This window comes from Eubalaena glacialis, chromosome 2 (genome assembly GCF_028564815.1).
Source record: "Eubalaena glacialis isolate mEubGla1 chromosome 2, mEubGla1.1.hap2.+ XY, whole genome shotgun sequence".
Classification (NCBI taxonomy): Eukaryota; Metazoa; Chordata; class Mammalia; order Artiodactyla; family Balaenidae; genus Eubalaena; species Eubalaena glacialis.
Genome location: NC_083717.1, coordinates 16686631 through 16700651, shown reverse-complemented (window position 1 = coordinate 16700651; position 14021 = coordinate 16686631). Strand labels below are relative to the sequence as shown.

The 14021-nt window shown below is 37.7% G+C and overlaps 1 protein-coding gene across 1 annotated transcript in view; it reads right to left on the bottom strand.

Annotated features, from left to right (window-relative positions):
* The window catches only part of CCDC7 (coiled-coil domain containing 7), a 285426-nt gene extending 278641 nt beyond the window's left edge, over positions 1–6785 (bottom strand). Inside the window, exons 1-3 of the mRNA XM_061181406.1 lie at positions 6507–6785; positions 5249–5341; positions 96–179 (exon numbers count right to left, since the gene is read on the bottom strand). Coding sequence (XP_061037389.1) covers positions 96–179; positions 5249–5341; positions 6507–6785 — 456 coding nt within the window. The remainder of the gene's footprint in view (positions 1–95; positions 180–5248; positions 5342–6506) is intronic.
* Positions 6786–14021: the final 7236 nt, after the last annotated feature.

The following is a 14021-nucleotide window of genomic DNA, read 5'->3' as shown; positions in this document are numbered from 1 at the left end:
TTATCTTGTTGATATTATTAATTAATATTATTAGTAGCTTATAATTAAAATATTAAGTAATATTTTATGCTTAGCAGTTTACACAGAACACGTACATTACGTTCTTCCTTAGCTGCTGCTTCTAACTGAGCTGCAAATTGTGAACAACATACCAAGAATGAATTCAGATCATCCCCAACCTTATGAAAAAAGGAGAAAGTTACTTTTATTTCAGAATTCATACACATATCCATCTATCTTTTAGTATATTTAACTACTTTTGAAAATAGTTTTGTGTATGTAATTTCTGTCCCTTGAAATGCATAAAACGAGAAACCATGTTCCAAATGCTATACTAGCAAATTTTCCCAGAAAGAAAGTACATTCTGGGGAGTGGCTCAGTAATGACATATACCCAGCTATGTCTCTTCTCGCATTCTCCTCTACACAGGTGTAGAAAATCAAGAATTCCAGCCTTAGCCTTCTGAAATTTAGGGGTAGCAAAAAAAAGTACACACTTAAATATATGTTAAATAACGCTTTGTGTTAAAAAATGAATGCTAATTATGACTTCTGATTATAACTATACTTGCCAAGAGATATAGTCTTTCACCCTTACTTAATGAGCAACAGAAAATTTTGAGGAAAAAAAGTTACATATTAAAAAGTCACAATGACTGAAGCTCTTTTAGTAGAGCAGTGATCTGTAAATCAGAGAATTGACCAAAGATAAATAAATCTCAGATGCTTATATACAGTTAGAATTCTGATAGAATGTTCTCCAGGACAAATATGATCCCTCAACATTACATTTTAAACATACTCAGAGGTTCATATTTTTTTATCATGGTAAAACCTATAATCATATAGGAGACAGAGGGGGAAACTAAAATAGTCATTCAGGAGAGTGGGAAAATGAATTAACTAGAGTTACTAATCACAAATATAAAGTGAGACCATTAGCAGACTTGGGGATTTTCTTCCACCCACATTCAGGTGCCACAAATAGACGATGAACATCAATTTGATCAAGATACATATTCTTTTCAAGTGCACACAGAACATTATCCAGGATAGATCACATGCTGGGCCACAAAGCAAGCCTCGCTAAATATAAGAAAACTGAAATATCAAGCATCCTTTCTGACCACAACACTATGAGGCTAAAAATCAACTACAAGAAAAAACTGCAAAAAACACAAACACATGGATGCTAAACAATATGCTGCTAAACAACCAATGGCTCAATGAAGAAATTGAAGAGGAAATCAAAAAATACCTAGAGACAAATGAAAATGAAAGCATGATTATCCAAAACCTACGGGATGCAGCAAAAGCAGTTCTACAGAGGGAAGTTTACAGCAATACAAGCTTACCCTGGAAACAAGAAAAATCTCAAACAATCTAACCCTACACCTAAAGCAACTAGAATAAAGAACAAACAAAACCCAAAGCTAGTAGAAGAAAAGAAATCATAAAGATCAGAGCTGAAATAAATGAAATAGAGATTAAAAAAACAATAGAAAAGACCAATGAAATCTAAAGCTAGTTCTTTGAAAAAACAAACAAAATTGATAAAACTTTAGCCAGACTCATCAAGAAAAGAAGGGAGAGGGCCCAAATCAATAAAATCAGAAATGAAAAGGAAAAGTTACAACCAACACCACAGAAATACAAAGGATCATGAGACTACTACAAGCAACTATAAGCCAATAAAATGGACAATCCAGAAGAAATGGACAAATTCTTGAACCAAGAACAAATAGAAAATATGAACAGACCAATTATCAGAACTGAAATTGAAAGAGTAATTTAAAAACTCCCAAAAAACAAAAGTCCAGGACCAGATGACTTCACAGGTGACTTCTACCAAACATTTAGAGAAGAGTTAACACCTATCCTTCCAAAAATATTCCAAAAAACTGGAGAGGAAGGAAGACTTCTGAACTCACTCTATGAGGCTACCATCACCCTGATACCAAAACCAGACAAAGATACCACAAAAAAAGAAAATTACAGCCCCATATCACTGATGAACATAGATGCAAAAATCCTCAAAATACGAGCAAACCTACTCCAACAATACATTAAAAGGTTCATACAATACGACCAAGTGAGATTTATCCCAGGGATGCAAGGATTTTTCAATATCCACAAATCAATCAATGTGATACATGACATTAACAAATTGAAGAATATAAACCATATGATCATCTCAATAGATGCAGAAAAAACTTTTGATAAAATTCAACATCCATTTATGATTAAAAAAAAACTCTTTAGAAAGTGGGAATAGAGGGAACATACCCTCAACATAATAAAGGTCATATATGACAAACCCACAGCTAACATTATACTCAACTGTGAGAATGCCCACCCTCGTCACTTCTACTCAACATAGTTTTGGAAGTCCTAGCCACAGCACTCAGAGAAGAAAAAGAAAAGGAATCCAAATTGGAAAAGAAGAAGTAAAACTGTCACTGTTTTCAGATGACATGATACTATATATAGAAAATCCTAAAGACACTACTAGAAAACTACTGAAGCTCATCAATGAATTCAGTGAAGTTGCAGGATACAAAATTAACATACAGAAATCTGTCGCATTTGTATACACTAACAACAAAAGATCAGAAAGAGAAATTAAGGAAACAATCCCATCACATCAAAAAATAAAATAAAATAAAGTACCTAGGAATAAACCTACCTAAGGAAACAAAAGACCTGTACTCCAAAAACTATAAGACGCTAATGAAAGAAACTGAAGGTGACACAAACAGATGGAAAGATATACTGTGTTCTTGGATTGGAAGACTCAATAGTGTTAAAATGACCATACTACCCAAGGCAGTCTATGCTTTCAATGCAATTCCTATCAAATTACCAATGCCATTCTTCACAGAACTAGAGCAAAAAAATTTAAAAATTTGTATAGAAACACAAAAGACCCCGAATAGCCAAAACAATCCTGAGAAAGAAGAATGGAGCTTGAGAAATCACTCTCCCTGACTTCAGACTACTACAAATCTACAGTAATCAAAACAGTATGGTACTGGCACAAAAAGAGACATATAGATTAATGGAACAGGAGAGAAAGCCCAGAAATAAACCCAAGCACATATGGTCAAATAATCTACAACAAAGGAGGCAAGAATATACAATGGAGAAAAGACAGCCTCTTCAATAAGTGGTGCTGGGAAAACTGGACAGCTACATGTGAAAGAATGAAATTAGAACACTCCCTAACACCATAACACAAAAATAAACTCAAAATGGATTAAAGACCTAAATGTAAGGCCAGACACTATAAAACTCTAGAGGAAAACATAGGTAGAACACTCTTTGACATAAAACGTAGCAATATTTTTTTGGATCCCTCTCCTAGAGTAAAGGAAACAAAAACAAAACTAAACAAATGGGACGTAATTAAACTTAAAAGCTTTCGCACAGCAAAGGAAACCATAAACAAAACAAAAAGACAACTTACAGACTGGGAGAAAATATTTGCAAATGATGCTACCAACAAGGGATTAATTTCCAAAATTCACAAACAGCTCATGCGGCTTAATATCAGAAAAACAAACAACCCAATCAAAAAATGGGCTGAAGACCTAAATAGACATTTCTCCAAAGAAGACATACAGATAGGCATATGAAAAAGAAGACATACAGGCACATGAAAAGATACTCAATATCGCTAATTATTAGAGAAACACAAATCAAAACTATAATGAGATATCACCTCACACTAGTCAGAATGGCCATCATTAAAAAGTCTACAGATAATGTATGCTGGCGAGGGTGTGGAGCAAAAGGAACCCCCCTACCTTGTTTGTGGAAATGTAAATTGGTGCAGCCACCATGGAGAACAGTATGGAGGTTCCTCAAAAAACTAAAAATAGAGTTATCATATGATCCGGCAATCCCACTCCTGGGCATACATCCAGAGAAAACTCTAATTCAAAAAGATATGTGGGGACTTCCCTGGCAATCCAGTGGTTAAGAATCTGTGCTTCCACTGCAGAGGGCACAGGTTCGATCCCTGGTCAGGGAATTAAGATCCCACATGCCGCATGGCACAGCCAAAAAAAAAAGAGAAAGAGAGAGACAAGGAAATAAAAACATTCAGATTGGACAAGAAGAAGTAAAACTGTCCTTATTTGAAGATGACATAATTGTCTATGTATAAAACCCCAAAGTATCTACAGAAAGATTCCTAGAATAAAGAAGTACATTGAGCAAGGTTGCAAGATGTAAGATCAACACATGAAAATCAATCATATTTCTATATACTAATAACAAACAGGTGGAAACTGAAATTAAAAATATAATGCCATTAAAAATCATTCCAAAAAACATGAAATATTAATGTATAAATCTGAAGAACAATATACAGGATCTTTATGATGAAAATTACAGAATGCTGAAGAAAGAAATCAAACAGGACAATGAAATCAATCAAATAAATGGAGAAACGTACTATGTTCATGGTTTGAAAGACCCAACACAGGTATTTTATTACATGAAGCCAAACTCAATCCCTAACTAACAAAACTAATTATAAAATAGAAGAATAATGAACGAGTACAGTGTATTAAAGTATAGTCAACTATTAAGAAATATGTAAAAATAATCTGTCTCATCAATAGACTGAAGGTGAACCACATAATCACCTTAATAGTTATATTATTTCAATATATACAACAAAGACATTTATTAAAACTCAGTAATCTCTTCAATGTTGGGGGTTTTTTATTTAGCAAACCATAAATAGAAGAATACTTTCTTAACACAATAAAGAATATACATTGCAAACCAACAGCCAACCACAAGCTTACATATTAAACAAGAGATGCATTAGCATCAAAAGTAGGCTCAAGATATAGATATGTGGTGGTGTGATGATTTGGGAGATTGGGATTGACATGTATACACTGATGTATATAAAATGGATGACTAATAAGAATAAAAAATAATAATAACAATAAATAAATAAAATGTTTAAGAACATATACAAATGAATGGAAACAAATTTAAAATTGAAATCCAATAAATACTTTAGTAATAAAAAAATATATAGATTTGCCTTAATTAAACTTTAAGATAAGTGTTGGCAGAGAATGGAAAAATCAGTACACTACTTTCAAGTTTCCTAGGAGGATCATTTTCATGGATGGGGGATTCATTCTGAGAACATATACAGACTCTAAAAGAAAATCTTAGCCCTTTTCAGCATTAATGTCTCTACATTAGCGTTACATATACTTACAGGAAAGGTTAATCCTTCATGTACAGGCTTCACAACTGGTTCTTCTCCATTTGGAATGTTAAATCCATAGGTTTCTTCCAAAGTAGAAACAACCTATGAGAAAATCAAAGCAAATTATGTACTTATATAGGGTAAAAATATTACATTAAATCTAAAAAGATATTGAATCAACTATGTCAGAAGCATTTTAGCATTAAGACTTATTTCTACCAGTACCATAAACTTAAATTTTCCATCTCATGCCCCACCTCATATCATCCTGAAGAAGGAGTATGAGCAATAGGCCTTGATCCCTCCCTAGCAATGAAGAAAGGCCCTATGACTCTTCCATTTCTGTGTTGAAGGGAGTCTATGAACAGCTGAAGCATCAAATCTACTTACCACCAAAGTTTTCCGCAAAATCTAACTGACTTGGCTTTCCTCTTTGAAGAGAGTGGGGAAAATAGAGAGATGGAGACCAGAAAGCAATACATTTTTAAAGGAAATTCTCTGAGCTAACCCCCTGAACTTTGGGCAAACTTGTATTTTGGAAGTTTGATGAACTATATTTTTTTTGTATATTTGTGCTATTCCTCATTGTTCTCACTTGGTATTTGGTACATTTACAACTCAATTCTGGATCACTGTGCAAGGAAGAAACTCAGAAAAAAGGAAGATTTTTTTCCCCTGACACTAAGAGCTAGAGTTTCTAAAGTGCAGAGAAGAGCTAACAGAGCAGGCATGAGACTTAGAAAAGCCTATCCTTAGAAAGATCTGCTTGTGTCTCAGAACTTGGATTTCAGGAGGGTTCCCACTATTCATTGACTGATGACAGTGGCTCACTGTCCCTAAACTCATTGTACCAACTATACGATTTATGCTGAACACCTGCTTTCCTTCAGGGAGTCTGGAATTTGGGGACATGCTAGGCAGAGAGTACCTAGGTGACCAACCTCCAATAAAACCCTGGGCACTGAGTCTCTAGTGAGCTCCTCTGGTAGACATTTCACATGTGCTGTAACAATTTGTTGTTGAAGGAATTAAGCATGTCCTGTGTGACTCTAAAGGGAAAGAAATCTTGGAAACTTGCACCTGGTTTCCTCGAGACTTCACCCCATGTGCCTTTTCCTTTTGCTGATTTTGCTTTTAATCCTTTCACTATAATGTATCTTGGCCATCAATATGACTATATACTGAGTCCAGTGAGTCCTCGAAGGAAATCACTAAACCTGACGATGGTCATGGGAACCCCCAACCCAGGCACCAACAAGTATCTTACCATCTTCAGATGTTTGGTAATTTTCCTGATCAATTCATCTTCTGCTATTAACTCCTCTGTCTTACTTGATGGAATGGGCAAAGCATACCTTATGATGGATTCCCCTGTTGGTGGAGATCTTAAGACCACTGGTTCAAGTTTATCACGTACTAATTTTGTACTATGTTTTTCTTTTGGTTTAGGCGACAATGGTGAATTAAATACTCCTTTTTTATATGTTAATTCTGGAACATTTGCCAATTTACTACTAGATGCCAACAGATGCTTTACTGGCTTCATTTTGTTATTTACTTAGCTTCTGAATTATAGATGAAAAAATTTTATTCCTCCCTGTAAATAAAACATTAAGATTTCAGATTAAAAATGATGGCAGATTAAAAAGAATGAAATAATGCCATTGCAGCAACGTGGATGGACCTGGAGATTATCATACTAAGTGAAGCAAGTCAGACAGAGAAGGACAAATATCATATGATATCGCTTATATGGGGAATCTATTATCTAAAAAAAGATACAAATGAACTTATTTACAAGACAGAAACAGACTCCTAGACTTAGAAAACAAACTTATGGTTACCAAAGGGGAAAGGCGGGCGGGGGGGGTGTAGATAAATTGGGAGCTTGGGATTGACATATACACACTACAATATTTAAAATAGGTAACCAGGGACTTCCCTGGTGGTCCAGTGGGTAAGACTCCGTGCTCCTAATGCAGGGGGCCTGGGTTCGATCCCTGGTGGGGGAACTAGATCCCACATGCATGCCGCAACTAAGAGTTTGCATGCCACAAAGAAGTCCGCATGCCACAACTAAAGATCCCGCATGCGGCAACTAAGCCCCAGCGCAGCCAAAATAAATGAATAAGTAAAATAGACAGCCAACAAGAGCCTACTGTATAGCAAAGGGAACTCTACTCAATATCCTGTAATAACCTAAATGGGAAAAGAATTTGAAAAAGAATAGATATATATACATAAAACTGAATCACTCTGGTGTACACCTGAAACTAACACAACATTGTAAATCAACTATACTTCAATATAAAATAAAAATTTTTAAAAAGAAAAAAAAATGATAGCCAGACTATCAATTGCCATGAAGATGGTGAATCCCAAAATCAACTCTGGAGAAATTACAAAATGGAGAGGGAAACATTCCTAACAACAAAGAAAAAAAAAAAAACCTGTGAGAAACCCCTAGAGGTGTGATTTATGTGTGGGCATTCAGGACAGGAGCTGCAGGGAGGGAAGAAGACAGTGGCAGCAGTGAAAGAACGTATTTAGAAAACTTTAAAATTTTATTTTTACCTTTCCCCCCCATCCTTGAGCTAATATAGGCCCTTTATATATACCATTATTTCCATAGACAGTAATAGCCTATTATTTGCTGATCCCAGGGTATCAGCAGAGTAATACCGGGGCAGCACCAATGTCATACTAGAATAAGGAAGTATAGACTGGGTAGGACTTATTAAGCTTTCATTCTCCTACTTCTCTCTTTCCAAAGCTGATTAAGACTCAGAACAATGCCTCCTTCCATGGGAATTGTCTGATAGACTGGCAAAATTAAGATAGAATAGCATTGGCTCTCTGTTGTCTGCAGTGCTCCACACATAGACTAGTCCCATTGTTGTGGGTTGAACTGTGTCCCCCAAATAGATATGTTCAAGTCCTAACCCCTGGTACCTGGGAATATGACCGTATTTGAAAATACAGTCTTTGCAGATGTGATCAAGTTAAAATGAGGTCATATTGGAATAGGGTGGGCCCTAAATCCAATGACTGGCGTCATTATAAGAAAGCCATGTGATGACACTTGTACACAGACATACAGGGAAAAAGGCCACGAAATGATAAGGGCAGAGATTGGAGGGGTGCAGCTGCAAGCCAAGGAATGTTAAGGATTGCCAGCACCCACCAGAAGCCGGGAAAAACCTTCAGGGGGAGCACAGCCCTGCCAACACCTTGATTTCAGACTCCTAGACTCCAGAATTGTTAGAGAATAAATTTCTCTCACAATAAATCGTTTTAGGCCACCCTTTTTGTGGCACGTTGTTACGGCAGCCCTAGGAAACTAATTTGCTGATGGAAATGATTCAGTAGAAAGCAAAAAGTATGACTGGGAGAGAGGAAATTGCTGTGATGATACCCTTGAGTAAACAAGGAGAAATGGGTTTTAAGGCACGAATGGGCCAACGCACTTTAGACAGGAACAGGGAAACTTTACCTAAGGTAGCAGACAGGAAGGCAGAGATGTGGGCTACTTCAAGAAACCAGCAGAAAAGGATGGGGCACTCACCAGGCGCTAGAAAACGGCCTAATAAATGGATCCATGAAAGTTCACAGAAACTTAAAAAAAAAAAAAAAAGTTACCTGCAGTGAACACTTATAAAAAAATACTTAAGGATTTTACACATTTGCTCCATTTAACTCTCCTAACAATGCCAGGAGGTGGATACTCTATCACCATAAAATTACCCAAGTTTATCAGTCACTTTCCAGCACGAAGACAAACGTTTTCTGGTTTCCCTTCAAGGATTAGCTTGATATCCATTTCAAGCCCTTTAACGACACATTATACAAAACTATGGGGGTGGGAGGCATAGGGTTTACGGTCCTTAAATTCTCCATCAAGACAAGCAGCTCAGCTATAGCTGAGGCAGTCACGCGGGGGGGAAATGAAGAGAGAAGCAAAGGATGCTTCGGCCAGGGAATCTAGTGAACACGCCCACAGCTGACCAGGGAAGTCCCTCACCACTCGGTATACCTGCCGAGGCTGCTGGCAGTCAGGCTACTGGGTGGTTTGGCCCTGGCGAGGCTGGCTCTAAGGTGAAAACGCTGGAAATTCTGAGCTTCCCAGACTTCCTTCAAGACGGAAGCCTGCAAATCCTGCAGACTCCAGCCCTGCTGTTTTACAAACGTACATTTGCGCTGCCAGGAAACGCCGGGCTTTAGCGTCCCCGGGCGGCCGCAGCGAGGGTAAGACGGCAGCCGCCGGACGGCCGTTGACGCCACGTCACGACGCCGACGTCCTACGTCCTACGTCAGACGCCGCGGGCGCGAGCCGCCCATCCCACGCGGGCGGGGAGACGGGCGAGGGCTTCCGGCAACGGCGGCGTGTTCGAGAGCCTGCGTGTCTCCACTGCGCCGTCGGTCTCCTATGCGATTCCCTCCAGACGCTTCACATGCGGAGATGCTTACAGGCTTTTGGCCTCGAGAAATAACGTCCCGTTTAGTGCTATAAGAGCTTGGGCTACACCGACAAAACCTGAGCCCCAGGCCCTCCTCTGCCACCGTCTAAATGTTTCACTGCGAGGTGTTGTGGAGTCAAATTTTTTTTTTTAGACTATTAAATATTTTGTTGTTGTCGAACTATAGTTGATTTACAATGTGTTAATTTCTGGTGTACAACAAAGTGATTCAGGTACATATGTTAAATACCATGTTGTACCATGAACATGTACCACTTACATTATTCTTCAAGGGATAATAGGAAGATTTCTGCTTCCAGCAAACTGGTGTAACAGGGACTGGGTTCATCCTCCTAGCTGACCAACTAAAAAATCAGACAAAATATAAGAAACAATGAATTTCAAGATATTGGCTATCAGGCAATTAATGACAGTGATCCCTGGGTAACAGGAAACAAACAAGATGAGCCCTGTGATTTCCTAAACTTACTTCCTGAAGAGAGGAGTTTCCAAATCATAATGCAAAGAGGGAGGAACCCAGGGAGACCCCAGAAGTCTCCCTGAGTTGAAGAAAAGATGTCCAGTGAGGCCAAGGAAATTTGAGTTAAGAGGAGGGAATACTAAAGAAGAGATTGAAAAAGAGTGAGAGAGCTCCATTAATTCTCAGAGGGACCCCCTTCAAGTCCACAGCGGATTAATGTCACCGTATGCATGTATGGGCACATACATGCTAGGCTAGGGAAAGAGCCACCTAAAAGCATCAAAGGATACAATACAGCTCACAAAGAGCTGGAAATGTTTTATATTTTCACCAGCTAGAGTGAAAAGCTTTATAATTTATGGGTACTCCCTAAGTACTCACAAGGATTTTGCCACAGGAGGTGGTCAAAACTAGTCTTACACTAAACACTTCTCTGGACCTGACAAATGAATCTTCAAAGTAATATCTGAAAGAATCAAACACTTCCAATAACTTGACTGAGACCCAGAACAGAGCTCAAGAATATTTCTACGCATATCAAAACATCCAGCACCCAACAAGGTAAAAATCACACTGTCAAGTATCCAATCAAAAGTTGCAGGGGAATTCCCTGGCAGTCCAGTGGTTAGGACTCTGCACTTCCACTGCAGGGGGCACAGTTTCGATCCCTGGTCTGGGAAGTAAGATCCCACATGCTGTGCAGCGCAACCAAAAAAACAAAATGTTGTAAATCATGCAAAGAAAGAGGAAAATACAATATACTAATGTAATGGGATAAAAATCAATCGGTCAAAATGACCCCAGTCATGACAGATGATAGCATTGGTAGACAGGACAAAATAATTATTACAACTGTATTCCATATATTCAAGAATCTAGAGGAAAGATTGAACATGTTAAGTGGGGAGATAGAAGATATGAAAGCACTCAAATCAACTTTCCAGAAATGAAGATTACAATGTCTGAGAAGAAAAAATGCACTGGCTAAGAGAAACAGTAAGTTAGCAATCACAGAAGAAAAGATTCATGAACCTAATAGCAAGAGAAACCACCCAGAAAGAAAGATACAGAAAAGATTCTGTGGGGGGGAAAAAAAAAATTCAGGATTTCTGTGAGCCATAGAACAACTTCAAATGACATAATATACATGCATATGGGTTCCTAACTATTTTTCTAAGTATGATGAAATGTATAACTCCACAGATCCGAGAAGCTCAATGAACACCAAGCACAGGAAACATGAAGGAAACAAGACACATCATAATCAAATTGCTTAAAAGCATTGAAAAAAAGAAAATCTTTAAATAAACCGTAAGGATAAAAAGGCACATTACAAAGATAAAGTAACAAAGACAAAGATGACAACAGAGTTTTTGTCCAAAACAGTACAAGACAACATTATGCTAAGTGAGATAAGCCAGATAGACAAAGACAAGTATTGTATGGTACCATTTACATATAGAATCTAAAAAAGTCAAACTTTTAAAAAAACAGTAAAATCATGGTTACCAGAGGATTGGGGAATAGTTTGATGTTGTTTAAGGGTACAAACTTAGTAGTAGATAAGCCATAGAGATCTAATGCAAAGTATAATGAATACAGACAATAATATTGTATTATGATTATGTAACGTGATAGAGGTGCTAAATATTGCCACAGTGGCAATTATGTTACAATATATAAATGTATCAAAATTTTATTTATTTATTCGCTTTTTTGGCCTTGCCCCACGTCTTATGGGATCTTAGTTCCCAGACCAGGGATCGAACCCAAGCCCCAGCAGTGAGAGCGCGGAGTACTAACCACTGGACTGCAAGGAAATTCCCTCAAAATTTTTAAAATGCAATACTGGAGACGACAGAGCAACATTATTAAAGTACTGAAAGAAAAAAATAGTTAATCTAGAATTCTTTAGCCAGAATAATTATCTTTCAAAAAACAAGGTGAAACAGAGAATTTGTCAGACACACAAAAGCTGAAAGAATTAATCAACAGCATACCTGCACTAAATAAATATTAAAGGAAGTCTTTCAACCAGAAGGAGAATGATACCAGTTGCAAATCTAGATCTGTCAAAGAATTGAAGAGCACTAAAAATGGAAACTACGTGAGTACACATAAAGATATTTTTCTTATTTAAATCCTCAAAGGTAATTGTTTAAAGAAAAATCAGTAACAATGTGATGAAGAATTTAGAACATAGGTGAAAGTAAAATGTATAATAATAATAGCACAAAAGCCAATTGGGAGAAATGGAAATATAACATTGTAAAGTTCTTATTCTATATGTGAACTGTTAATACCACTTGAAAGCAGTCTGTGATGTAGGCTGGATAATGGCCCCCAAAGATAAAAGGTCTTAAACTCTAGAGCCTGTGAACATTCATTACCTTTTACGGCAAAGACTCAGCAGATGTGATTAAGGATTTTGATATGAGGAGATTATCTGAGATAATCTGGGCGCCACAAGTGTCCTTATAAGAAAGAGGCAGAGGGGGACTTCCCTGGCTGTCCAGTGGTTAAGACTCCATGCTTCCACTGTAGGGGGCACGGGTTTGATCCCTGTTCAGGGAACTAAGATCCTGCATGGCACGGCCAGAAAAAAAAGAGGCAGAGGGAGATTTGACATAGAAAAAGAGAATGCAGTATTACCAGGGAGGCAAAAGACGCGAGTGACGTGGTCATAAGTCAAGGAATGTCAGCAGCCACCAGGAACTGGAAGAGGAAAGAAGCAAATTCCCTTCCAGAGCTTCTGGAGGGAGTGTAACCCTGCCAACACTTTGACTTTAGCCCAATGAAATATTTCACATTTCATGAGAGAATATATTTATTTTGTTTTAAGCCACGAAGTAATAATTTGTAACAGAAGTCATAAGAAACTAATACATGTAATAAGTTAAAGATGTATACTCTAAAACCTAAAGTGAACCATAAAATAAAACAGAAAAGAGTTGTAGCCAGTGACTCAAAAATAAAAAGGAGCTAAAATGGAATTTTAAAGATACCCATGGGAGGTGAAGAAGCTGGGGCCATTTGCTGCTATTTCCAATACAGAGAAGTACTATTAAGAGAAGAGCAATCAAACTGCAATCAAATCTGTGTATCAGATAGCAACCCAGGAGTCAGTTAAATTCAAGGATCTTGCAATAGTTTGGGAGAGCTGCACTAAGGCATTTTCCTCTGTGAGGAAGAGTCTTGGAGCTGTTCTAAAAGACAAAAGAATATTAATGTCCCTTCATTTCCCTGTACTTCCCAGTGTTTAAGGTGCTCCCTCCCCAGGTGCTTGTTTTTTCTATCCTTCCATTGCCACAAAATAAATGTGTCCCATTCCAGGAAGTAAAACTATTGATATTTCTTTCCAATAATCCTTTACTTTCACCCAAACTTTTCATCTGGAAGAATCAGTCAGGAGCAAGAGGAACAAGAGGATTTTCATAAAACTTATAAAGACCCATTATATCCCCATCTTTCAGCCTGTGGGGGCCAGTACAGGGGAGAGTATAGATGCAACGCAGGGCAATAAGTGCCCAAATGCTATACAGTGCTTCATCTGTGATTTCCCATGTGATTTTCTCTATCTCAGGAACTTTCACTAAGAGGGCCAGAGAGTGCCTTTATGGTCAAAACCCACTTCAAGAAAACTCTGACTTTTTACTGTCATCTCTGAAAGGATATAAGATTGGCTTGATAGAATTCAGGAGAAGTTGAGCTGTAAGAGGGCCAAGCTATTCCCATCCCTCCTTAACAAATATGTGTGCCTTCCCCTTATCTCCCAAGCTAACCAGCCAAAGTTCTATAGATTTGCAAGATTTCTGCCCATAGAAGACATAAATTTCCCTCTTTT